The following is a 25,714-nucleotide window of genomic DNA, read 5'->3' on the forward strand; positions in this document are numbered from 1 at the left end:
CCCCTCACAATAAACAATAATATTCTATTTGCTTTCCTTATTACTTGCTGTACCTGCATCTGTACCTGTATCTTTTGTGATTCATGCACTAGGACACCCAGATCCTTCTGCATCTCAGAGCTCTGCAATCTTTCACTATTTAGATAATATGCTTCTTTCTTATTCTTCTGGTCAAAATGGAAAATTTCACATTTTCCCACATTATATTCCATTTGCCAGATCTTTTCCCACTCACCTAACCTATCTTCCTTTAGTAGCCTCCTTATGTGCCCTTCACAATTTACTTTCCTACCTATCTTTGTGTCATCAACAAATTTAGCAACCATATATTTGATTCTTTCATCCAAATGATTGATATAAATTGTAAAGAGTTGACACCCCAGACTGATCCCTGTGTCACACCACTCATTACATCTTGCCAACCAGAAAATGACCCACTTATGCCTACTCTGTTTTCTGTTAGCTAGCCAATATTCTATCTATGCCGAAATAGAGGTTACCCTCTACGCCATGAGCTTTTATTTTCCGTAATAACCTTTGATGCAGCACCTTATCAAATGGCTTCTGAAAATCGAAGTACAGCACATTCAATGATTCCCCTTTATCCATAGCACGTTACTTTTTCAAAGAACTCCAATAAATTGGTTAAACATGATTTCTCTTTCACGAAACCATGTTGACTCTGCCTGATTACCTTGAATTTATCTAAGTGCCCCGTTATAATGTCTTTACTAATAGCTTCTAACATTTTCCCTATGACAGATGTTAAGCTAACTGGACTATAGTTTCCTGTTTTCTGTTTCCCTCCCGTTCTGAAAAAGAGTTACATTACTATTTTCCTATCTAATGGAACCTTGCCTGAATATAGTGAATTTTGGAAAATTAAAACCATTGCCTCAACTATCTCACTAGCCACTTCTTTTAAGACCCTACAATGAAATCCATCAGGACCCAGGGACTTGTCAACCCCAGTTCCAACAATTTGCTAAGAACCAATTCTCTGGTGGTTGTAATTTTCTTGCGTCCCTCCCTCCCCTCCAATTCCTGATTTACAACTATTTCTGGGATGTTGCCTGTATCCTCTATAGTGAAGGCCAACACAAAATACTTGTTCAATTCATCTTCCACCTCCATTTTTCCATTATTAATTCCCCAGACTCCCTTTCTATAGGACCAATGCTCACTTTGTTATTCCATCACACACCCGATTTGTGCCTTGAAGACAATGTAAAGGCTTTAGAAAAGTCAGGAGGTGAGCTACTTGTCACAGAATAGCCAACATCAGACCTACGTTTGTAGCTACAGTATTTATATAGCTGGTCTAGTTAAGTTTGTGTTCATTTGTGCACAGCAAGCTTCTGCAAACAGCAATGTGATAATGGCCAGATAATCTGTCAAAGCACTAGGACATAACTTGAACACACATCCATCTGACTCAGAGATGAGACTACAAATTTTTATTAATTCAAAGAACGGTACAGATGGGGTAAAAAAAAGATTGCTAGACTTGATGGGGTCATTGGAAGCAAGAATTGACATGATGGAACTTCTAGGAATTCATCTGAGAAGAATTGGCACCTTCACGGTGCCCAGAATGTGAAAGGGTGGAGCTGGCGGTGGTGTTGGGGGTTGATGGGTGAAGCTTGGTGATGTGCAAAATCAGGGATCTCTGCTGGGAAGTGCAGATGTGGAATTCAAGTGATCCCTGATAGCCAAATATCCCAATTTCACTCACTGTCTTGGCTATTGCTCTGAAACTAGAGGTGGCATGTCGTAACACAATATTTCAACAGGGCTTATAATTAAATAGATCTCACAGAGACTTAGTTCTTCCATCGACCCATCTCCTTCCTTCTTGATTCTTTCTTCACGCTGTTCCTAACTACTGCCTTTCCTATCACCAATTCCCATCAATATTGTAATAGCTTGATCTGTTCACACACACACTGTCCTTTCAAAAACATTCCCCCAATAAACTGAAACTTAGGGCAAGATTTTACACTCCCGACGTCACCGCGCCCCATTTAAGTTTTCAGGTAGGTAGGGGCGCAGCAAAATCAACTGCGCGCCCGCCGACCTGTCAATGGCCAATTGAGGCCATTGACATAGCCAATTAAGTAATTAAAGGGCCTGCCTGTCCAACCTTAAGGTTGGCGGGCAGGCCAGGAGCCCCAGTGCGAATTAGAAAAAGCATGAAACCTCATCCACGGGTGGGATGAGGTTTCCTGTGGGTTTTAAAAAAATTTTAATAAAGTTTTTGTAAAAATTATGGACATGTCCCAACTCATGTGACAGTGTCACATGAGGGGACATGCTAGGAAAATTTTATTTTTCTATTTTTAGCTTTTTTGCATTTAGCGCCGATCTCCCTGAGATTGCACTTAGCCTCAGGGAGATGAGTGCGCTCTTTTGTGCGCATGCGCAAAAGACCGCACTCTCAATTTTGGGAATCCCCCCCCGCCCGCACAGGAAGGGAATAGCTTAATTGGCCCGCCCACGTGAAATGGCACCACGCCCCTGATTGGGGGCGCCGATCAGAAGCACGCCTGTGCGCGCACGCCCTTCAACTTCGCCCCCGACGGGGGGGAAATCCTGCCCTTAATCTCCTTCCTCATCCTCAGTCTATATTTATTTTTGACCTAGTCCCATTATCTAAACTCCTTGAATGTATCGTCCTCTCCCAGTAATGGTGTTAGGTCATCTTGTGGCTCAGTAGGTAGTGCCCCTGACTCTGAGGCAGAAACTCTGGCTTCAAGTTCCACTCCAGTATTTGTTGGCCGCAGAGGGAGCATTCATGGTTCAACAAATTGATAATCCTTCCAACATTCCCCACTATTCCCCAAAGGGGAAAAAAAGTGTGCAGGAAGATATGAAACAAGTAAACAGTAACAGTGTTACAATTCCCTCTTTAACTCCCTTCATTATGGTTCTTCACTGCCCCCAGTACTAAGATCACCCTGGTCAAAGTCACTGTGACAGTGATCATGACGCATTATTCTTCCTGTCCTCTGTGACATCACTACAGCATTTGACACGACGAATCATGTCATCTCCTTCATTATCATCCCTTCATAGCTCACTTCCAGTTCATTCTCCAGGGTTTGCGTTTCTACCTGCCCCAGCATAATCAATTTATTTTCAGCAGTGGCTTCTTCTCCAGTTGTCACACAGCCACCTATGGCATTCCAAAGCCTTGGTTCTTTCTTCTCTTCTTCATCTGCGACCTTCCCTTCATTGGTATGATCTGGAACATTGAATCAGCTTCCGTATGTATGTTGATGGTGTCCAGTTTTACTTCTGAACTATCCCTCGAAACCCTATGATCTCTGAAATGTGCTGTCCGACTGTTTGCCTGATATTAAGCCATGGATGAATCAGGATTTTCTTCGATTAAGTTTTGAGGAGAGTGAAGCTATTGTTCCCATCTCCTGCCAAAAAGGTTGCACCCTTATCAATGACTTTGTTCTTTCCTGGCTGCTTGCTCAAGTTGAGCCAGATCGCACTCAACAGTGGCATTTTGTTTGATTTAGAATCAAGTTTCAAATGCTATAGTCTCTCCATTACTAATTCAGGAGAAACATCTCTTACCCGGAGATTGGTTAGAATGTGGAACTCACTCTCATCAGAAATAATTGAGGTAAGTATCATAGGCGAAATTAGCAGGAAGCAAGATAAGCATATGAGTGAGAAAGGAATATGCTAATGGGGTTAGATGAAGAGTGGTGGGGAGATGCTTGTATGGAACTTAAACGACAGTTGAGCTGAAAGGCCTATTTCTGTGCTGTAAACTGTAATTCTATGCATGTTTATTTCTACTACTGCAGCATTGCCTGCATTAACCCATATTTTACCAATATAATTTCACCTTCCCTACATTTGGCTTTTCCAATGCCCTCCTTGCCAGCCTTTCATCCTCCACAAACGCCAAATCAGCTAAAGCTCTGTAGTTCACATCATATTCTACACTAAGTTCCACTCACCCAGCCCCTCCAATCATTGTTGAGCTCCTTGTCCTCCAAAGGATTGAATTTAGAATTCTTATTCTTGTTTACAAATGTCTCCATAGCCTTATCATTATGACCTTCTCAATCCATTGTTCTTTCTCCACTCTCTAAGCCTCTGAAACGGGCCTCCTCTCTATTTCTCGCACTCCCCGCTCCATCTTCCATGGCAGAACCTTCAGCTACCACAGTCATGCGTTTTGGAATTCTTTCTCCCAGATACCCCCAGCTCTCTGCCTTTCTTCATATTTATAAAAAGCACATCTTCAACCAGGCTTTCATCATCTCTTCTAACTCTGTCATAAAGGACATGTGCTTGCTCTTCTCTCCTCCGTGGGGCATCTTGTGGGCATGTTCTATGTTAAAAATATTATAGAAATGTAAGTTGTTCAGAGCAGAAATTGAGAAGAAAGACTGAATCATAAGGACTATACATACCCCTTAATTTCCTGCATCTGGTCAATTGTTTCCGGGAGAGGAATATTGAGTGTTTCAGGCAGAAATAAGACAAGAATTGCAGTAAATACTGTCAAACTCCCAATCAGAATAAAAGGGAGAAACTCATTATGAAAACCTGTGAAAATATAAACCATAAATTGTTGAGGTGAAGGTCAGCACAACAACATGAAGCCATAGACAGTCCATGCAGGACAGGTCATGTGGTCAATAACTACCCTTTACAGTTTTTCACTGAAGTAGTGTGAGGACTATTTTTCATTTCTATTTTTGAGGTTAGTTTTCTCCTGACTGTTTTTTACCCTTTGTCAGACACCATTTCCCAGTGAAGAGAGTAGGAAACTCATTCCCAATCAGCAACTGGGGAATTAGGCCGGAAGTACTTTGCGTTTTGCTTGAAATTTCTGAGAAAGCATCATGGATAGATTAGGGTTTTTTAAAAAAAAATTTCTTCATGGAATGCGGGCATCATTAGCAAGGCCAGCATTTATTGCCTATCCCTCATGGTCATTGGGAGGGTGGCGGTGAGTCACTTTCTTGAACAGTTGCAGTCCGTGATGTGGAAGTACACCCACCGGTGCTGTTAGGATGGGCTGAGGTGTGCAGGATGATACTATCATTTAAATTAGAAAGCAGCACCAAGTTTGCATCCTGACCAAATTTCAGAGAACCGGCATGTATAAATCGCGCATCAGAATCCCTGCACCTGTTCTCAGGGCTTATTCAATTCTTCCCCAGCAATGATGAAGGGACGGCAATATATTGCCAAGTCAAGTTGGCGTGTGACTTGTAAGGGGATTGCTGTGGTGGTGTGCCCATGTCATTGCTGTCTTTATTCTCCTAGGTAGCAGAGGTCTTAGGTTTGGAAAGTGCTGTTTAAGGAGTCTTGCCAAGTACTGCAATGCATCTTGTAATGGTACAGACTGCTGTCACAGTGCACTTATGGTGAATGGAGTGAATGTTTAATGTGATGTCAGTCAAGTGGGCAGCTTTGTTCTGGATGCTTTTGAGCTTTGAATGTTGTTGGAACAACACTGATCTAGTCAAGTTAGGTTATTCCATTGCACCCCTTACTTGTGTCTTATAAATGGTGGAAGGGCTTTGGGGTGTCAGGAGATGAATTATGTACCACAGAATACCCAGCCTCTGACCTACTAATGTAGCTAGGTATTTATGTGGCTGGTCCATTAGGTTTCTGGTTGATGGTGGCCCCCAAAATGTTGCTGGTGGGGGATTCAGAAATAGTAATGCTATTGAGGTGGTTAGACTGTCTCTTGTTTGGGATGGTCATTGCCTGGCATTTGTGTAGTGTGAATGTTAGCTGTCAATTATCAGCTTAAAACTGAATGTTGTCCAAGTTTTGTTGCATGTGGGAATGGACTGCTTCAATATCTGAGGAGTTGCGAATGGTACTGAACATGGTGCAATCATCAGCAAACATTCCCATTTCTGACCTTTGATGGAGAGAAGCTAATTGATAAAGCAGTTGAAGATGGTTAGGCCTAGGGCACTACCCTGAGAAACTCCTGCAGCTATGTCTTGGACCTAAGATCATTGGCCTCCTACAACCACAACCATCTTCCTTTGTGCTAGGTATGACTCCAACAAGTGGAGAGTTTCCCCCTTAGTTCTCATTGATTTCAATTATATTAGGGCTCCTTGGTGTCACACTCAATCTGCTGTCTTGCTGTCAAGGACAGTCATCCTCACCTCACTCTGGAATTCAGTTATTTTGTCCGTGTTTGGGCCAAGGTTGTAGTGAGGTCTGGATCATTCACACAGCCTTTCTGTCTGAAGATAGGCAAATGCTTCAGTCTGGACTCTTACATTGATGTATTTGGCTCTGCCATCATTAAAGATGGGAATATTTATGAAAATTACACCTCCTGTTAGTTGTTTAATTGTCCACCACCATTCCTGTCTGGATGTGGCAGGACTGCAGAGCTTTGATCTGATCCATTGGTTGTGGGATAGCTTAGCTATTTGGGTCAAAGACCATCATCCACACTTTTGGTACCAAGGTCTCCAGTGCTTCATCAGAGAACCTTGGAACATGCTTTCTGCCCTAAGGTGCTCTTTTCACCCTTCTTCATATTCAGAGACTCTTCCCTGGCCACTTTCAGCAATTGCTGCAGACAGATGCACCTTCCCTTTAAGAGGTAGAGGCTGACTTTAAGTACTGCAAGCCACCTTTAAATGGTGCTAGCTTTACATGATTTTGTGCATCCTGCTGAGGCAAGCAGCCACTCAGCAGCAGACTTAGCCTTGGGCTGGATACTACTATCATTTAAATTAGAAACATAAGAACATATGAAATAGGAGCAGGAACGGGCCATACCCTACTCTGCCATTTAATAAGATCATGGCTGATCTTTGACCTCAACTCCATTTTCCTGCCTGATCCCCATATTGCTCGAATCGCTTAGAATCCAAAAACATATCAATCTCAGGCTTGAATTTAGGGATATCCGAATGGTTAAACTTAGAAGAGACATCCCTATTCTGCATCACTGTGCCATTTCTATGGAGAGAGATAGTGTAGACAGTCAAGGCGACATCACCACAAAATATATCACTATACCCACAGCCACACATTCTTTTGCTCTGATTCTCTCTCCTAACATAGCTTCTGTGATCAAATGGGGTGGTATTAAAGTGAACAATGAAGGCATTGCCTCTTTGCTTGCATCTGATAATACTTTTGCAGTGGAATGTTTGCAGACAACAGGGTAGAATTACATTCTGAATTAAATACTAACCTTTCTATATCTTTGTAAAGGAAAAGGCCACCCACAATCAGTGCACCGACAGGGTGGATGGACAGCAACCAACAATGTCTTCCATGGACCTGAGGAAGATGGTCTACAACTTCTAGATTGTCACGCCAAGGAGGTAGTGGGAGATGGAGAAGATGAATGCCAGCCATCAGGTTTGGGTTGGCAATGAGGAGGGAGGGGCTGGCTGGTCATGTAACTTGTGCATATTTTATTCAACTCTTCATTTACACCACGTGCACATGAATGGTGTGTATTTGGGAATGGTCTGTGGGTAGTGGGATAATGCAAGAAATTTCCTCATATTCTACCTACATGCAGAAGTTAAACTGTTACCTTACCAAGATAAAAAATGTAAGGTGAGATGATGGCGCCGAACCTGCAGCCCACGGAACTCACTCCGACACCCATGTTTCTTACCACAGTTGGGTACAGCTCAGCAGTGTAGACATAAACTATGGCAAAAGCACTTGTGGCCCCAAACTTTCCAATCATCACCAACACTGTGGCAAATGCTGAAAGATCTAGAAAAAAATAGACACAGATACAGAAACTTAGTGGAAGGTGTACAGAGTTATGTTTCGTTGTGTGGTAATGGATTAGATGGGGTTTTGCAGTTTGTCTAGTCCCCCAAAAGTATGCTGCTCGAGTCTGTAGTCTCTTTAACCATAACTGTTTACTTACAGCAAGTACTTAGGACCTCCACAGGAGGTTAGAGCTTGCCCTCTTCCAGATTTCGTACTTCTCTATCATGTGATCTGATATCATTATTACATCAGCATCAAGTATGCTTCGGATGTTAACCCTTTACTCTACAGCTGGGATTTTCTGCAGTTACAGGCGGGACACACCACGGGCGAGGCGGTGCCCCAGCCAGAAGCTCACTGACTTGCGGCGGGACCGGAAGATCGTGGCGGCGGGCAGGTATAGAAAATCCCATCCTACATCTCCCCCAAGTCCTTATCCCTATCATAGTTACATCCTCCTACATCTCCCCACAAAGTCTCAGATTTTACAGGGTTAAACTCTGAGGTGTCTTGACCAATCTCCCTGATCTGGTTCATATCTCCTTTTGCGGTCGAGGATATTCAGTACTCTCCCTTCTGTCGGCGGAGTGATCTTCTCCTGGGTGGCTGCAGAGCTTGTAATAAGTCTTTCTTCTTCTTTAGGAATTGAGTAGTAAGCCCAAGTTTCAATTGGCTTTCCTTCCAAGGATAGTAAGGCACTGTGGTTTCTGCTGATAATACCCTGGCCTGTCTCAACACTGCATGATCTTGGTTGTGAAGTTTTTCAATGATTGTGCCTTCCCTCTGTTGGTCTTGGGCTCATACTATCTCCCCAGGCTTCAGCACTAGAAACTCAGGTGCTCTATGCCTGTGATCAAAGTTCCGAGCCTTGTTGTTTCTCTGTTCTTCCCCACATTGTTTTACCCTCTCGTGGTCATTTGTGGCAAAGTTGGGTTTGAATTTTTATGTCAGAGATGGACGCTGTGTTCTCAATCTCCTTCCCATTAGTAACTCTGATGGTGACAAACCATTCTGTAGTGGTGAGGATTGATAACTCAGAAGAGCTAAATTTAGATCTTTGCTTTTCTTTAATAAATCCTTAATTATTTGTACCCCTCTCTCAGCCTTTCCACTTGCATGAGGATAGCAGAGTAAACTAGGGACATGAACAAAGTCATATCCATGTGCAAAATTTTGGAATGGTTCATTTGCAAATTGCAGCCCACTGTCGGACACTACAATGTCTGGAATGCCATGTGTTGAATAAATTCTCTTGAGGGATTGAATGACTGTTTCTGCTGTGATACTATTTAATTGGTTTACTCCAATCCACCGTGAGTCATAATCAATGACATGAGGAAGGTTTTCCCCTTAAATTCAAATAAGTCCATTCTCAGACGCTCCCATGGCCTTGATGGAAAGATAGAAAGTAATAGTGGTTCTTTTTGTTCATGGCTGCTTACGATACAAGTAAGACAGTTAGAAATAATTTCTTCTATAGATCTAGTAACGCCTGGCCACCACACTGATTGTTGTGCACTCGCATGACACTTTACAATTCCTCAATGACCTAGGTGAAGTTTTTGATGAATATCAGGCAGAAGTGCCCTCAGTATGACTATTCTCTTTTTGAAGACTTGTATGTGATCAATGATAATGAGGTGCTTGCACTGTTCAAAGTACTGGCGTAGAATCAGAGTACTGGGAATATAGTCTGGCCATCCTTCCAGGCAATACTCTCGGATTTGAAGACATTATTCATCTTGTTTCTGGCTTGTTTTATTTCCTGCAACTTTCTTGCAGAAGCTGGTAAATGTTGAGTGATTAGCATTGTATATGCTTCAACCTCCTCGATTAAGTACAAATCCTCTTGTTTGGTTCTTTCTGATGGTATTTGTGACAGTGTGTCTGCTGTTGTTTGATACTTCCCTTGCACATAATTTGTGATGGACCTGAACCGTTAGATTCTGGGCGGAATCTTTGCAATTTCTTTCACGTTCAGAAGGGTGACTGAATGCTTATGGTCTGTTTCAAATTTGAAACATAATTCCCATAACAAAGTCTGAAAATGTTTTGCATGCTGACATTGCTGCCAAAGCTTCTTTTCCAATGGTGGCATATCATTGTGCCATTCCTGTTAGTGACCTCGAGGTATAGTGCACTGGTCTATACTTGCCGTCTCTCTGTACTTGAAATAGTACTACCCACAGACCTATTGATGATGCATCTGCTGCTATTAAGATAGGTAATTCTGAGTCATGCGCCAAGATTTCAAAAGAGATTAGAGGTTGTTTGATACTTTCAAAGATCTTTTGCTGGTCCACATTCCAGGATCACTGTTAACCCTGTTTCAAACGCCATCTCAAGGACTTGTTGACCTTTACATCCTCTCAAAAGAACACCTGATTCTGTTTCCTAAGCTCTGTTTGTCTTGCAATCTGCACTTCTTTCACCAGCATTAAATCCTCTCTTGACTGTAAGAGACCTGATAATGCTGAGTCTAGGATCCCTACTGTGATTTTTTCACAAATCAGCTTGTCTTTTAAAATTCCATAGGTGCAGTTCTCTGCCAGCCTATAAAGATCATGAATGAGCAAATTCTGTGCCTTCACCTGGCCTTTTCTTTCATCTATTAAATTTAGTCCTCTTGGTTATTAAATTCTAATGGATGCTGAAATAAGCATCAAAAAGGCTGCTCCAAGTCACGTGACCAGATGGTTGCCCCTTTGTCTGGGAGCTACCCCCAGCAGTCACAAGAGCAAAATAATTATTCTAAATAAATAATTATTCTGTTAGCCAGTGGTATCCTATTTGTACAGACCCATTTAATCATGAAAGCAGGAGACTTGCACATCGAAACTCGTTATGCTTGCAGAGCTGCTAACAAACTCATCTCACACCTGGGGCAGTCCAGACACATTTCAAAGGGGAACCAAAGGGACATCATTTGTATCTGATAAGCTAACCTTGCTAGTGGAGTCAGAGGGTCTGCCTGGACAATGGCTTCCTGACACCAAACTCTCAACATGGATGGTAACGCTCAGCAGTTAATGACTGAGGGGCTTTTACAGTCCTGAAATCAAAGCGAGTTCCAGACTCTGCATAAACGTCCCTTTTGAAGTTGTTGTGGAGAAAGAAGGTCACATGACTCGAGTGATCATTTTGAAATCTCTATGTGCCTTTGAGAACTGAGAAATCCTTAGCTTGCTGTTTTAACATCAACTAAAAAGGACACCTAGCTGAGCAAGAGGTTGGTTACCATCTCTCAACTCCCCCAAGCATGTCTCTGCTGGAAGATTTCCTACCATTGCCTGCAGAACCAACCCAATCTCTGGGTGCCTACTTCATCTGCGGTATCCACATCAACTGCAAAGTGAACCCTACAACTCCTGTCTTCAGTCAACTGAACTCGAACTCCCATGTGAAAGAATTCCTCATTGGACTCTGGGCTCTGGAAATCACGTGAACTAATATTAATTTCAGTGATCCTTGTACTGTTAATGTCTGTAGCTGTAACCCCTTTTTTCTGGCCCCCCATACTGTGCATTGTGTGTGGTTGTGTGTGAAATGGAGTGGGAGGTTGCAGACACTCCTTCCCTGGTTGTTTGAATGTGAAATAAACTATCCTTCTGAGTTAATCATAACGCAAGTTTGCTGCAGATTATCAGTAAATCGGATCACACAAACTGAGGGATTGGGAAAACCAGCCACTGTACACGTTAAAAATTAATCAAAACACATTCTGCTTATGGACAGGTGGCGAGAAGAAATCAGTGCAATTTGCCTTCCTCTCTCCTGTCACTAACACCTATCGCTCACTTAATACACAGGGTGATTTTAATTATATGTTCCCCTGACATGGATCGTCGTACACAAAAAGCAGGACAAATCCAACCCAGCCAATTACTTCCCATCAATCTACTTGTGATCATTAGTAAAGTGATGGAAGGGGTCGTCGACAGTGCTATCAAGTGGCACTTACTCAACAATAACCTGCTCACTGATGCTCAATTTGGGTTCCTCCAGGGCCACTCAGCTCCTGACTTCATTACAGCTTTGGTCCAAACATGGGCAAAAGAGTTGAACTCAAGAGGTGGGGTGAGAATGACTGTCCTTGACAATAAAGGCAGCATTTGACTGAGTGTGGGGTCAAGGAGCCCTAGCAAAACTGGAGTAAATAGAAATCAAGAGGAAAACTCTCCACTGGTTTGAGTCATACCTAGCACAAATGAAGATGGTATGGTTGTTGGAGGTCAATTATCTCAGTCCCAGTACACCGTTGCAGAAGTTCCTCAGCATAATGTCCTAGGCCCAACCATCTTCAGCTGCTTCATCAATGACCTTCCCTCCAACATAAGGTCAGAAGTAGGGATGTTCACTGATGATTGCACCATGTTCAGCACCATTTGCGACTCCTCAGATACTGAAGCAGTCCCTGTTCTTATGCAACAAGACTTGGACAGCATTCAGGCTTGGGCTGATAAGTGGCAAGCTACATTCATGTGACATAAGTGCCAGGCAATGACTATTTCCAACAAGAGAGAATCCAACCATCTCTCTTTGACATTCAATGGTATTACTATCCCTGAACCCCCTGACTATCAACATCCCGGGGGTTACCATAGACCAGAAACTAAAGAACCAGCCATACAAATACTGCAGCTACAAAAGCTGGTCAGAAGCTGGGAATTCTGCTGACAGTAACTCAGCTCCTGACTCCCCAAAGCCTGTGCACCATCTACAAGGCACAGGCAGGAGTGAATGGATGAGTGCAGCTCCCACAACACTCATGAAGCGTGACACCATCCAGGACAAAGCAGCCTGCTTGATTGCCATCCTATCCACCACATTCAACATTCACTCCCGTCACACTGTTGCTCAATGGCATCAGTGTGCACCATCTACAAGGTACACTGCAGTAACTCAGCAAGACTCCCTCAACAACACCTTCCAAACCTGTGACCTCTACCAGCTAGGAGGACAAGGGCAGCAGATTCATGGGCGTGCCATCGCCTGGAAGTTCCCCTCCAAGCCCCAAGTCATCCTGACCTGGAACTATATCAGCGTTCCTTCACTGGGTCAAAATCCTGGAACTCCCTCTCTAACAGGACTGCCTGTGTACCTACACTACATGAACTGTAGAGGTTCAAGAAGGTGGCTCAGCACCACCTTCTCAAGGGCATTTAGGGATGGGCATTAAAAACCAGCTGAGCCAGAGATGCCCACATCCCTTGAAAGAATTTTAAAAAAACTAGGAATACATGGAGGCATTCCCCATTCATTAATGAATGGAAAAACATGCATCCAAAATTTCCTTATATATGTTCCTAATGGATGAGATTCTTCACTGAAAGCACATATTCACAAAACAGCCTTATCTTGTTGATGTTATAAGTGCTCAGCTGGCAGAAATGAGGCACAAAGAATGGGTGAGGTGCCTTTATTCATATAACATAAGACAAGAGCAGGATTAGACCATATGGCCGCTCAAGCCTGCTCCACCATTCAATTTGATTATGGCTGATCCTCTGCCTCAACTCCACTTTACCACCCACTCCCCATATCCCTTGATTCCCTGATAGACCAAAAATCTATCTCAACCTTGAGTATACTCTATGATGTACAACTCTCTGGGGCAGAGAATTCCAAAAATTCACAATCCTCTGCTGTGGTCTTGTTTCCTTATTTTTGTATCCAATCCCCTACAAATGAAGGCCAACATGCTATTTGCCTTTCTAATTGCTTGCTCTGCCTGCATGTGCTTATATTCTGTGCTTCTTGTACAAGCACATCCAAATCTCTATGAACATCAATATTTCAATGTTTCATGTCTTTTCAAAGAATATTCTGCTTTCCTATTCTTAGTACCAAAGTGAATAACCTCACACTTACTCAGATTATACTCTATCTGCTACTTTGTCACATAACCTGTCTATATCTTTTAATAGGATCTTTGCATCTTCCTCACAGTTTACATTCACACTTTGTATTGTCAAACTTGGAATTCTGTTGAAGAGTCATACGGACTCGAAATGTTAACTGTATTCCTCTCCGCAGATGCTGTCAGACCTGCTGAGTTTTTCCAGGTATTTTTATTTTTGTTTTGGATTTCCAGCATCTGCAGTTTTTTGCTTTTAATACAATAAGCTCAGTCCCTTTGTCATTGATATAAATTGCAAATAGCTGAGCCCCAGCCCCCTTGCAACATTCCATTAGTTACAGCCTGCCAACTTGAAAATGTCCTGTTTATCCCTATTTCCTGTTCATGTTAATGAATTTTCCATGTTAATATATTATTCCCAACTCCATGAGCCCTTATCCTGTGCCTTTCTGTGGCCCCTTAATGAATGCCTTTTGGAAATCCAAGTACACTATCCAAATGTACTAGGCCACCCTTTATCCAGCTTGCTTGTTACACCCAGAGGAACACAAATAAAATTGTCAAACAGAATTATCTTTTGTAAAAACATGTTGACTCTGTCTGATCATGCTATCATTTTCCATGTGCATTGTTAAGACTTCCCTCATAACAGGCATCAGGCTATCCGACCAGTCATTCCCTGTATTCTCTCAACTTTCTTTCTTGAATAGTATTGTTACATTTGCTAACTTCCAATCCTCTGGGAGTTTATTAGAATCTAGGGAATTTTGGAAAATCATAACCAGGTTCCTCCAACAACTGTAACTACCACAACTTAAATTTATACAGCACATGGATTAATTAACTTACATTCCCCCAGATACTGTGATGGGATTTGAACTCATGTCTCTAGAGCATTAGCCCAGACATCGGGTTTACTAGTCCAGTAATATTAACAATATCCTGCCATTACCATTAGTCTGCTAGGTGCTGTTGAAGAAGCCTAAGCAAGTTGCTACAGAGCATCTTGTAGATGGTACACGCTGTTGTTAATGTGCATTGGTGGTGGGTGGACCAAATATTCAATGTACTGAATGGGGTGCTGATCAAATGGGCTGCTTTGTACTGAATGGTGTCAAGCTTCTTACATGTGTTGGACTTGCACTCATCCAAACAAGTAGTCTTCCATTATGCTTTTGACAGGCATAGGGAGGTGAGGTACTCACCATAGGATTTCCAGCCTCTGATCTGTTCTTGTAGTCGCAGTATTTACATGGCTGTTCCAGTTAAGTTTCTGGTCAATGTTAATCAACACCCCGGGTTCAAAATACATGGGGACAGTGGGCAAATGTTCCCTGGAAACCTCACAATTAGCCCATAAAAAATCAAAGATAAGGGTAAAAAATTCAAGAAAGGTCACCCCTTACATATTAACTTGTATTATGGCTGAACAACTGCAGGTGCAGGTGTCTCAGTGAGAGTGGGAAAATAATGCAGAGTTCAATTGCAGGAGCAGTGAATGGGAGGCAGAATCTGTGAGTAGCTGTTTGTCCAATTACAGATTCTGTCTCTCCCATGCTCACTGCTCCAGCTGCTACAATCTCACAATCCCTCCCTCCCACTCTTGCTATTCCTCCAAATACAGAAACTATGACTGAAGGAGCCGCAAGGATGGAAGGGATGGAATCTGTGATTGGAGGTCAAGGAGCAGCATTCCTGGATGACAAGGCTGACCTGTTCGACAGCCTCCAGGACAGGGAGGCTGAGGGCGGAGGAGAAAAAGCAGAAAAAGAAAAAAAGAGGATGGGGAAGATGGCCAGAAACCTAGTAATGAGGCCGGGTCTGGAGGAGCATCCTGTACTGAGAATGTCTTCAAGGGCAGCAGCCAGAGGAGAGAAGGTCCACCCCATTTTAATTTCCCTGTAATCCTTTGGTGGTGGTTGGGTAGGGGGGCAATCTTAGTTCACTATTGCATATTAGGAATTTTATTTAGGTGATGAATAGAGACTTTTCATATGGCAGGCATGCTTGCCTTATAGGTGGTGATAAGTTCAGCATTGGTGGTAATCTGGAATCATTCTGTGCAGTTGTTAAATTTGTAGAATAAATGTGCCCTAAGACCAACCTAGATTCTAATAGCTACTTTCCAGGTCACCTGGTCTGTTGATTCATGAATTCCAGACACTTTGACGTGTTTTCCAAGCTCTGCAAGGTGCCCAGTGAGCTGAGCCAAGGGATGGCAGCCCTTTAGGTAAGATTTACCACCTTAGATTGTTAATAAATTTGATCTACTTCCACACTGATGTTGTCAGTATTTGGCTCTGCTCTATCATCATCTCTCTTTCTGAAATCATGATTGTTACCTAATTTCCTGCCCCCACCCCACATTGAAAAAGGAGCCCCCCCCAGCCCCCGAAACCAAAAAGTAACCCCAAAAATCAATAAGTAGTCCTTGGCAAAATTAAGCTAGGCAATTTTTTTCTAGAAAACAGTCTTCAGAAAAATAAAATTATTTTGACCGTTGCAAACCCCTCCCCAGAATGTTAATTGTGGGGGAGTTAGTGACAATAATGCCTTTGAACATCAAGGGGAGATTTTTAGGTTCTTTTTTGTTTGAGATGGTCTTTGCCTGGCACTTGTATAGCCTGAATGTTACTTGCCACTTACCAGTCCAAGCCTGAATTTAGTCCAGGGTGTGTGCGATCGGCGGGCCCAGAAGCGGACGGGAAACTGTCCCCCAACTGTGATCGGCCTCCAACCGCGATTTCACGGTGGCCGGCCAATTAACGGCCAGGAAGCATGAAACGCGTGCTGAGAGAGGCTCAGCAGTGCTGGTCAGGGCGGGCGCCGACATCACCGCGGGTGCTGGTGAGCGCTTCCAGGGAGCTCCCTGAAGGCAGACAGGTGCCTCAGGGAGCTGCAGACCTCCAAATAATAAAAGAAAGCACAAAATGCTGCAAAAATGTCCCTGCATCACAATCACGCGCCTGAAAGCATACCTCATAAAAAAAAAAGCCTCCAGATATTTCTTTCGATTTTAAATCCTAACAGAGACTTCATCCCACCCTTGGATGAGGTTTCATCAAAAATGTAAAGCCCGCCTGGCCGAATGGCCCATCCGCCAACCGTAATGTTGGACGGGCCATGAAAAATCGCTTACAATTGGACCGTCAATGAGCTTAACTGTCTGCTTAATTGTCGGCGGGCGCTCTTGTGACTTTTGCACATGCCCGCCAAGTGAAATGTCGCCAGTGCAAGATGATGTTGGGGTGCTCGCCCCACATTATCTCACATGATTTTACGCCCGTTCAGGTTTGTACGCCCCCCCCACCCCCCTGCCCGCAGGATGTAAAATTCTGGCCCAGATCTGGCTGCATGTGGGCACAAAGTGCTTCAGCATTTGAAGAATTGAAAATGGAACTGAACGCTATGCAATGATCAGCGAACATCCTCAATTCTGACCTTGTGAAGGAGGGAAGGTCACTGATGAGGTCTGGAACTGTGGTCCCAGCAGAACCCAAACTAAGCATCGGTGAACAAAAACAAAAATACCTGGAAAAACCCAGCAGGCCTGTCAGACCTGCTGAGTTTTTCCAGGTATTTTTGTTTTTGTCCTCGATTTCCAGCATCCGCAGTATTTTGCTTTTATCTAAGCTTCAGTGAGTTGGTTATTGGTAAATAAGTGCTACTGAATAGGGCTTTTGATGACATATTCCCATCATTTTTCTGATGATTGAGAGTGGACTGATGGGACAGTAATCGGTCAGATTAGATTTATCCTGCTTTTTGATGGCAGGACATACCTGGGCAATTTTCCACATTGTCAGGTAGGTGACAGTGGTGTTGCAGCTGTACTGAAACAGCTTGGCTAGAGGCACAGTTAGTTCTGGAGCAAAAGTCTTCAGTACTACAGCCGGAACGTTGTCAGGGCCCATAGCCTTTGATCAAAGGTGTGGGTTTTAAAGGAATGAGGTTAGGTCCTAGCAGATGGGTTGAGAGCAGGAATTCCAGAAAGTGAGGCCTGGGTGTCTGAAAGTACAGCAGCCATTCATAGATTGAAGAGGTGGGGGTTGCACAAGAGGTTGTAGCAAGGTAGCTAGAGAGTTTGGGGGATTCTAGGGCCTGAATTTCACGCTTGACGTGCACGCCAAGTCAGTGGAAGCGGAAGCGGATGTGGAATCCGCTCCCAGCCGTGGTCATGCTGCAAACGTGATTTCAAGCCGGTTGGCCAATTCAGGTCCGCCCAGTGTGAAACGCATCTTCTCAATGGTCGTGAAGGGTTCCGGCGGGCGCTTTAAAACCGGCAGAGGCAGCCCCCAGAAGGCTGCCAGGGGAGAATATTTCGAGTCTGTCCAGGAACCCATTTCATTCAAACAATGGCCTCACGAATGGCTGGAGATGTCAGGCAGGACGGCAAGTTGGGTGGGCAATCGGCCCCTCGTTTCTTGGATGAGCACCTCGCAGTCGTTGTGGAGGAGGTCGGTGTCAGGCGGGACACTCTAGTACCCAGGGATGGCAGTAGGAGGCCACCGTACCTGGCCAAAAATGCCTGGGAGCAGGTGGCAGCTGAGGTCAGCGGCCACGACATTGTGCAACACACATGGGTGCAGTGCTGCAAAAGGTTCAACGATCTGCTGCGCTCGGCAATGTTGAGAAGCGAGTTGGCATGGATCAGTGTGGAGAAGTGTTAAGAGCTGGCCATCCCCTCCGTGGAGCTCAGGGGTGTTAGAGCCTGAGTGCCAACTGTCAATGATGCTGGAGCCGGCCAAGGGGTTGGGCCCTTGCTGCTTGGCCCGAGTGCCTTGCAGGTCAAGGGCCACGACTCGGATGTGCCCTGCAATGTGCCCCAGGGGAGGAATGGCTCGCTAGGCTGCAATGGCGCTGCAGGTAGACAGTGTGCAAATCAATGCTCCTCTGTCCTTTCATGAGAAGAGAAACCACAATGCCATTGAAAGAACTAAGACAGGTGGAGGCCCCCCAAACCTCCTCATTCTGACGGGGTATGGGATGGGTGTCTTGGAGCTGGAGAGCCACCATTCACCTCAGTCAGCTGGTTGTGGAGAGGCAGGGGTCTCTGATGAAGCTAAGAGTGCAGTGCACAGGGGTGAGAGTGTTGGAATGTGCAAACATTCTTATGTAGTCGCAGCATTAATGGGAGCCTCAAACCTGGAGTCTCCAATGATCATCGAAAGACGATGCCACCATGATGCAGGTCTCCGTTGTGCCACCAGGATGCCTGGCATATACAGTGTCAGTGTGATGACTTAAACTAATGACATGTCGTTCTCTCCTAGAATCGCCAGCTCGCCCAGGAACGCAGGACCACGAAGTTCCACCCTTGACACCAAAGGACCACAGGGCTTTAGATGCACCCGCGTTACACCCACTCTCTGAACCAGGCACCAGCGCAGGTACCAGCTCCTTGATGGGCATTAGATCGTCGGCTAGAATGTTGGTGCACAGCGGTGCAGGCACTTCACACTCGCTTGAGGAGCAGGCGGAGGCAGAGAGTGCCCAGGGCGCCGGCAGTCGGAGGACTGCTGGAGACCAAGACCATGCTGAACCAAAGGCAGATGATGAGCCTCTGGAGTCATCCGTTAGGCAGTAGATGCTGGATGTCCAGCAGGATGTGGGGGAGACTCTGGTGGAGGTACCTGAGGGTATGCATGCCATGGTCTGTGTTGTGGAGGAGTCCAAATGGAGCATTAGCACTGCGTTGACCCTCATCGCTGAGTGCACTGCCTCCTCCATTGAGAGGGTGGTGACTCTCATGAAGAGGCAACTCCAGGGACAGAATCAGGGGTTCCTGGGGTTGCTCTCGGACCTGCAAGCCCTCACACAGGCAAGGGCCTCAGGTGGTCAGTGCCAGTGTGGGATATGGATGAGTCACCCAGTATTCCAGCTAGATGCCCAACCATCAATGATGAGCGAGAAGGTCAAGAGCAACCTCACTTTGGTGCACAAGCTGCCTGTCATCTCTGCGAGCTCCTCTCCGGGCACTCTGGATGACGGCAACAGCTCCTCCGCACCTCTGCCAGTGATCATGGCATCTGATGAGGTTGCGATGACTGGGGAGGTACCAGCCGTGGCACTGGCCACTCCCTCCCAGGCAGGGCCAGTACAGGCTCCACTGGCCAGAGGACGACTGCCAAAGTCATCAAGGTCAACAGGACAGCACAGTAAGCAATGCTCCAATGCTGCTGCCAGCAAAGGGAGGGGAAGCATGGAACAAGACATGGCACTCACAAATGTAAGTTTAAGGCACCATGAGCACAAGAGGGACTGTTCACGGGTGATCTTCTGTTCTGCCATGTTTTGTTAATATGTTTACTGGTGTGACAATTAACATCATATATTGTTATGTTCATTTGATGTGAGTATCAACATGATATAAATCTTGCTTTTGTGTAAATGGCCTGAGTGTGCTTCACTTGTTTTGTAGGTGCAGGGCACCCCAGTATCTAATGCTGGACGTGAATGGTTCTAAACTTCGTTGCACAGGCACTGAGTGGACTTTGGGTTCAAAGGAAAGGGTCATTTCAAACATCCGGGATGTTTGGCACCCCTGGCATGAGGTGGAAACAGATCTTTGGCAGACTAGCTGAAGGAGTGTTGGATCAAGGCGTCCCTGGTGTCCCTAACTCCCTGAAGGATACAGAGGCCTGCCTCCACATCTTGAGCATTCTCCTCTTCTGACTCACCACTGGATTCATCCTCTGTGGCCTGTGGAGCTGCCTCAATAGCTTCTTCCTCCAGTGTGACCCCCCTTGTCAGAGCCAGATTGTGGAGAGCGCAGCATACAACCACTATCAGTGACACCCGCTCTGGGGGCTATTGTAGTGCTCCCCCTGAATGGTCCAGGCTTCGGAAGCGCATCTTCAGAAGACCTATGGTCCCCTCTACCACCGTCCTTGTGGAGGCATGACTCCTATTATAACTCTGCTCTGCCTCTATTCTTGGGTGGCAGAGTGGCGTCATTAGCCACCTTTTCGAGGGAGAGCCCTTGTCACCCAGCAGCCATCCATCCAGTCGAGCTGGAGCAATGAACAACCATAGAACCATAGAAAAGTTACCGCACAGAAGGAGGTCATTCAGCTCATCTTGTCCATGCCAGCCCGAGGACACCCAGGTGCCCTTTCTAATCCCACCTTCCTGTGCCCGGCCCATAGCCCTGCAGCTTACAGCACTTAAGGTGCAGATCCAGGTACTTTTTAAAAGAGTTTAGAGTTTCTGCCTCGACCACCAACTTGGGCAGCGAATTCCAGACACCCACTACCCTCTGCGTAAAAAAGTTCTTCCTCATGTCCCCCCTACACCTTCTGCCACTTATCTTGAATCTATGTCCCCTGGTTCTAGAATTCTCCACCAAGGGAAACAATTTTATCCTGCCCACTCTATCTATTCCCCTCATCATTTTGTACCTTGGCACCTGTGAGTGTCTGAGGATGTACACGTCATGGGAGCTGCCAGGGTACCCTGCACAGACTTGCAGAATCTGTGTCTTGTGACAACAAGCTATCTGGACAAAAACGGAATTACCTGGAAAAACTCAGCAGGTCTGGCAGCATCGGCGGAGAAGAAATCAGTTAACGTTTTGAGCCCTCATGGCCCTTCGGCAGAACTGAAGCATAGTTAGAAGAAGGGAGAAATATAAATTGGTTTAAGGTGGGTGGGGGGGGGGGGGGGGGGGGGGGGGCGGAGAGACACATTGAGGGTGTGGTGATTGTGGAGATGAGCAGATAATCAAAAGATGTCACAGACAAAAGGGTCAAAGAGGTGTCGAAGGTGGTGACATTTGTCTGAGAAAAGTGCTAATTAAGAATGGAAGACAGGACACTCAAAGTACAGCTCTAGTGGGGGTGGGGTGGAAAGACTAACAAGGTTTTAGTTTAGATTTAAAAATAATGGAAATAGGTGGGGAAAGAAGAATGTATATAAATTATTGAAAAAAAAGGGGGGTGGGGGGGGGGGGGGGGGGGGATGGGGGGAGAAACGGGGTGGGGATGGGGGGAGGGGGAGTTTAAGATCTAAAGTTGTTGAATTCAATATTCAGCCCAGAAGGCTGTAAAGTGCCTAGTCGGAAGATGAGGTGCTGTTCCTCCAGTTTGCGTTGGGCTTCACTGGAACAATGCAGCAAGCCAAGGACAGACATGTGGGCAAGAGAACAGGGTGGAGTGTTAAAATGGCAAGCGACAGGGAGGTTTGGGTCTTTCTTGCGGACAGACCGCAGGTGTTCCGCAAAACGGTCGCCCAGTTTGCGTTTGGTCTCTCCAATGTAGAGGAGACCGCATTGGGAGCAACGAATGCAGTAGACTAAGTTAGGGGAAATGCAAGTGAAATGCTGCTTCACTTGAAAGGAGTGTTTGGGCCCTTGGACGGTGAGGAGAGAGGAAGTGAAGGGGCAGGTGTTGCATCTTCTGCGTGGGCATGGGGAGGTGCCATAAGTGGGGGTTGAGGAGTAGGGGGTGATGGAGGAGTGGACCAGGGTGTCCCGGAGGGAACGATCCCTATGGAATGCCGTCAGGGGGGGTGAAGGGAAGATGTGTTTGGTGGTGGCATCATGCTGGAGTTGGCGAAAATGGCGGAAGATGATCCTTTGAATGCGGAGGCTGATGGGGTGATAAGTGAGGACAAAGGGGACCCTATCATGTTTCTGGGAAGGAGGAGAAGGCGTGAGGGAGGATGCGCGGGATATGGGCCGGACATGGTTGAGGGCCCTGTCAACGACCGTGGATGGAAAACCTCGGTTAAGGAAGAAGGAGGGCATGTCAGAGGAGCTGTTTTTGAAGGTAGCGTCATCAGAACAGATGCGACGGAGGCGAAGGAACTGAGAGAATGGGATGGAGTCTTTACAAGGAGCGGGGTGTGAGGAGCTGTAGTCGAGGTAGCTATCTGGACATTCATCGAATGGAATCCCTTTCTGTTGACAAAGGCACCCGGCTGACCCACTGGCACCTTGGTGTAGTCAATGGCACCCTGGATACAGGGGAACCCAGAAATCTCTGCAAACCCCTGGCTGGCTTCGTCTGTATGGGAATTAATAAATTTATTACTTGCCTGAACAGAGCATCAGTCATCAGCCTGACACAACTGTGGACAGCTGATTGGGAGACTCCTAAAAGATCCCCCACTGACCCTGGAAAGATCGGGAGGCACAGACGTTGAGGGCCACTGTGACCTTCACAGCCACTGGCATAGCATGTCCACCCACACAGCTGGAGGTGACCTCAGGCACAGTCATCGAACAAATGGAGGTCACAGTCTCCCTGGAGAGAATCCTCCTTCGGCAGTGCACCTCAGACATGTCGAGGTAGCTGCATTGCTGCCTGTAAACCCTGGCAGCAGGATAGTGGCATCTTCTGTGGCCCTTCCGCCTTGGACTACCTATTGGCCCTGCGCCCTTACGCCTGCGCCTCTCCTTCCACAGGTCGCTCCCCTGGAAGTTGCACAGGGACACGTGGCCTCCTCTCCCTTCTGGCCCCTCTCTTCCTCCTCAGAGGAGGTGCCACCAGCGGAGAGCACAATCCCCATTACCAGGGTAACAGAAGGCTGTCTGGTGCCTAGAAGGGTCCACACAACTTTGGAGACACCAATGGGTCCTCAAATGAAGCCCAGAAATGCTAAGACTGAAGATCAGAACAGGGATGAAGCTGTCAAGTTCAAATAAGCAACCAGCAGCAAACTATCTCCTAAACTGCTTGCTACTCACAATGGCAATGCTGCAAACCCATTTTATCCCACCCTTGGATGAAGCTTCATTAGAAGTGGGCTGCCCGCCTGCCCATTTTGCCTGTGCAAAATCATGAGGGCAACATAAAATTGGGATCATTTGGCTTTTTAATGGCCTTAAGTGACCCTTGACCCTTTAATTGTTGGCAAGCACGGCTCCGACACCCGCCGACCTGAAGATTGCTCACGTGAGGGATAAAGTCGGGATGCTCGCCCGACATCACCCTGCGCTATTTCACGCCCGTTCGGGTTGGGCGCATGTCCACCCCGAGATGTAAAATTCTGGCCTACAGCTGAAGAAGGTTACAGAATCAGGGAAGGGTGAGACATAGAACAATTTAATGTCAAGGATGAGAGTTTTAAATTAGGAATATTAGTGACTGGGAGTTAACGTAGGTCAATGAAGACAGGTGTGATGCGCATTGTGTGAACAAGTGAACATTGGTGTGTGATAGTACACGAGTACGGTTTTTCATGAGCTTAAGTCTGTGGATGGGATTTGCTGCACCCGCCCGTCGCCAGGATCGTCCTGTCCCGCCACAAGTCAATGGGCTTCCGGCTGGGGTGCCGCCTCACCCATGGCTGGTCCCACCCGTGACGAGGCTGGAAAATCCCAGCCTATAGAGGGTAGGAACATAGAACAGGAATAGGCCATTTAGTCCCTTGAGCTAGTTCAACCAGTTAACATTAGATCTGTGACCTAACCCCATTTACCTGATTTTGTCCCATATCCCCTAATATGTTTGGTTAACAGAAGTCTATCATATGACCGCAGGGACAGGAGTAGTCTCTCAAGCCTATTCTGCTATTTAATGAGATCATGGTGGATTTGCAACCTAACTCCATATCCCTGCCTTTTCCCCATATCATTTGAAACATTTGGCTAACAAAAATCTATCCGTCTATTTTAACATTAAAAATTGATGTAGTATCAATTGCCATTTGTGGAATTGACTTCTAAACTTCCACCGCCCTTTGCATGAAGACGTGTTTCATAATTTCACTCGTGAAAAGTCTGGCTCTAATTTTTAGACAAACCCCACTAATCCTAAACTTCCAAACCAGCAGAACTAATTTACTGAATCTACCCTAGCTGTTTCCCTTAATAACTTGAATTTATCGACCCACTCACCCCTTAGCCTTCTGAATTACAGGGAGTGCAACCCTAGTCTGTTTAATCTCTCCTTGTACTTTAACCTTTGGACTCCAGGTATTGTTTCAATAAAACTATTCTGCACTCCATTAAAGGTCAAACTATCCTTCCAAAGATGTGGTGCCTCGAACTGCTCACAACTCTACATTTGTGGTCTAACCGGGACTTTGTATAACCGAAGCATGACTTCTACCTCCTTGTATTCTAGACCTCTAGATGTAAAGGTTAATATTCTATTAGTTTTTTTTTTGGTTATCTTCTGGGTGGAATCTTCCGCTCTGGAGTCTAAGATGGGTGGCAGGCGCAGAAATGGGAATGGTTCCTGCTGGGGAGCGGGATGGTTGACTGCATATGATCTTGCGCTGTTCAGCTCATTACTTATGAATCCATGTGGAGCACGGTGTACCTCGTAGTGGGGGCATGCAGGAAGTCACTGTCCTTGCCGTTCCCTCATGGTTTTGTGCACCTGGACACCATATTTGAAGTGCACCTGGACAACAATTCACTTGCTGCAGGCCAGGAGCTCTGGATCTGTGTGAACAAAAATGTCTAAAAGAAGACACAGCCTTTCAGTTCAGCCATGCCATCTTGCAGATTCTCCTCCAGGCCGTCCAGGAAAGGCTGGAGGTGCTGTTTCCCCGGGATGGCAGCAGGAGGCCCTCCTGACCACAGTGGCCTGGATGGAAATCGCAGCAGAGGTTAGTGCCAATGGGGTCCAGCGCAGAGAAGCCCAGAAGTGTTGGAAGAGGATGAATGATCCAGTGCACTGTCTACTCAATGTAAACTGACACTCTCGTAAGTACATCATGCAGTCTAAGTGTGCGAGTGCACAAGGATGTCACATGTGGGACTTCTGCACTGAATGTGTGCCAGCCACTTTCTGCAGGTGAAGGCAGTAAGGAGCCAATAGGCAATTAGCCTTGACTGCAAGAGGGATTTGAGTGTAGGATTTAAGAGGTGTGTGTGCATTTACCTGAAGCCTTTGTTAGACCTCACACGGAGATTTGTGTGGGTTCTCACATGGAGATTTGTGTGGGTTCTCACCTCCTTATTAAAGGTGGCAGTACACCTCACATAAAGTATTATCAACCAAAGTGTATTTGACATCATTGAAGGACAAGGGTTTTAGTGAATGAGGAGAGAGAGAGAGTAGAAAGTGCTGGTGTGTTAGCCTGTGCCAAGGACTGTAAGGCTATACATGTGAAGTGTATTCCATCAAACTGTGGAATACAGTG

At 45.7% G+C, this 25,714-nt stretch overlaps 1 protein-coding gene across 2 annotated transcripts in view; it reads right to left on the reverse strand.

Annotated features, from left to right (window-relative positions):
• Positions 1-25,714, reverse strand: part of LOC144685947 (organic cation/carnitine transporter 2-like) — a 159,593-nt gene that overhangs the window by 4,641 nt on the left and 129,238 nt on the right. For both annotated transcript variants that reach the window (XM_078551006.1, XM_078551005.1), the window contains 2 exons: positions 7,573-7,755; positions 4,440-4,575 (listed from right to left, as the gene is read on the reverse strand). In XM_078551006.1, the coding sequence (XP_078407132.1) occupies positions 4,440-4,575; positions 7,573-7,755 (319 nt within the window). The remainder of the gene's footprint in view (positions 1-4,439; positions 4,576-7,572; positions 7,756-25,714) is intronic.

The sequence above is a fragment of the Cetorhinus maximus genome, chromosome 10 (assembly GCF_964194155.1).
Source record: "Cetorhinus maximus chromosome 10, sCetMax3.hap1.1, whole genome shotgun sequence".
NCBI classification, from domain to species: domain Eukaryota; kingdom Metazoa; phylum Chordata; class Chondrichthyes; order Lamniformes; family Cetorhinidae; genus Cetorhinus; species Cetorhinus maximus.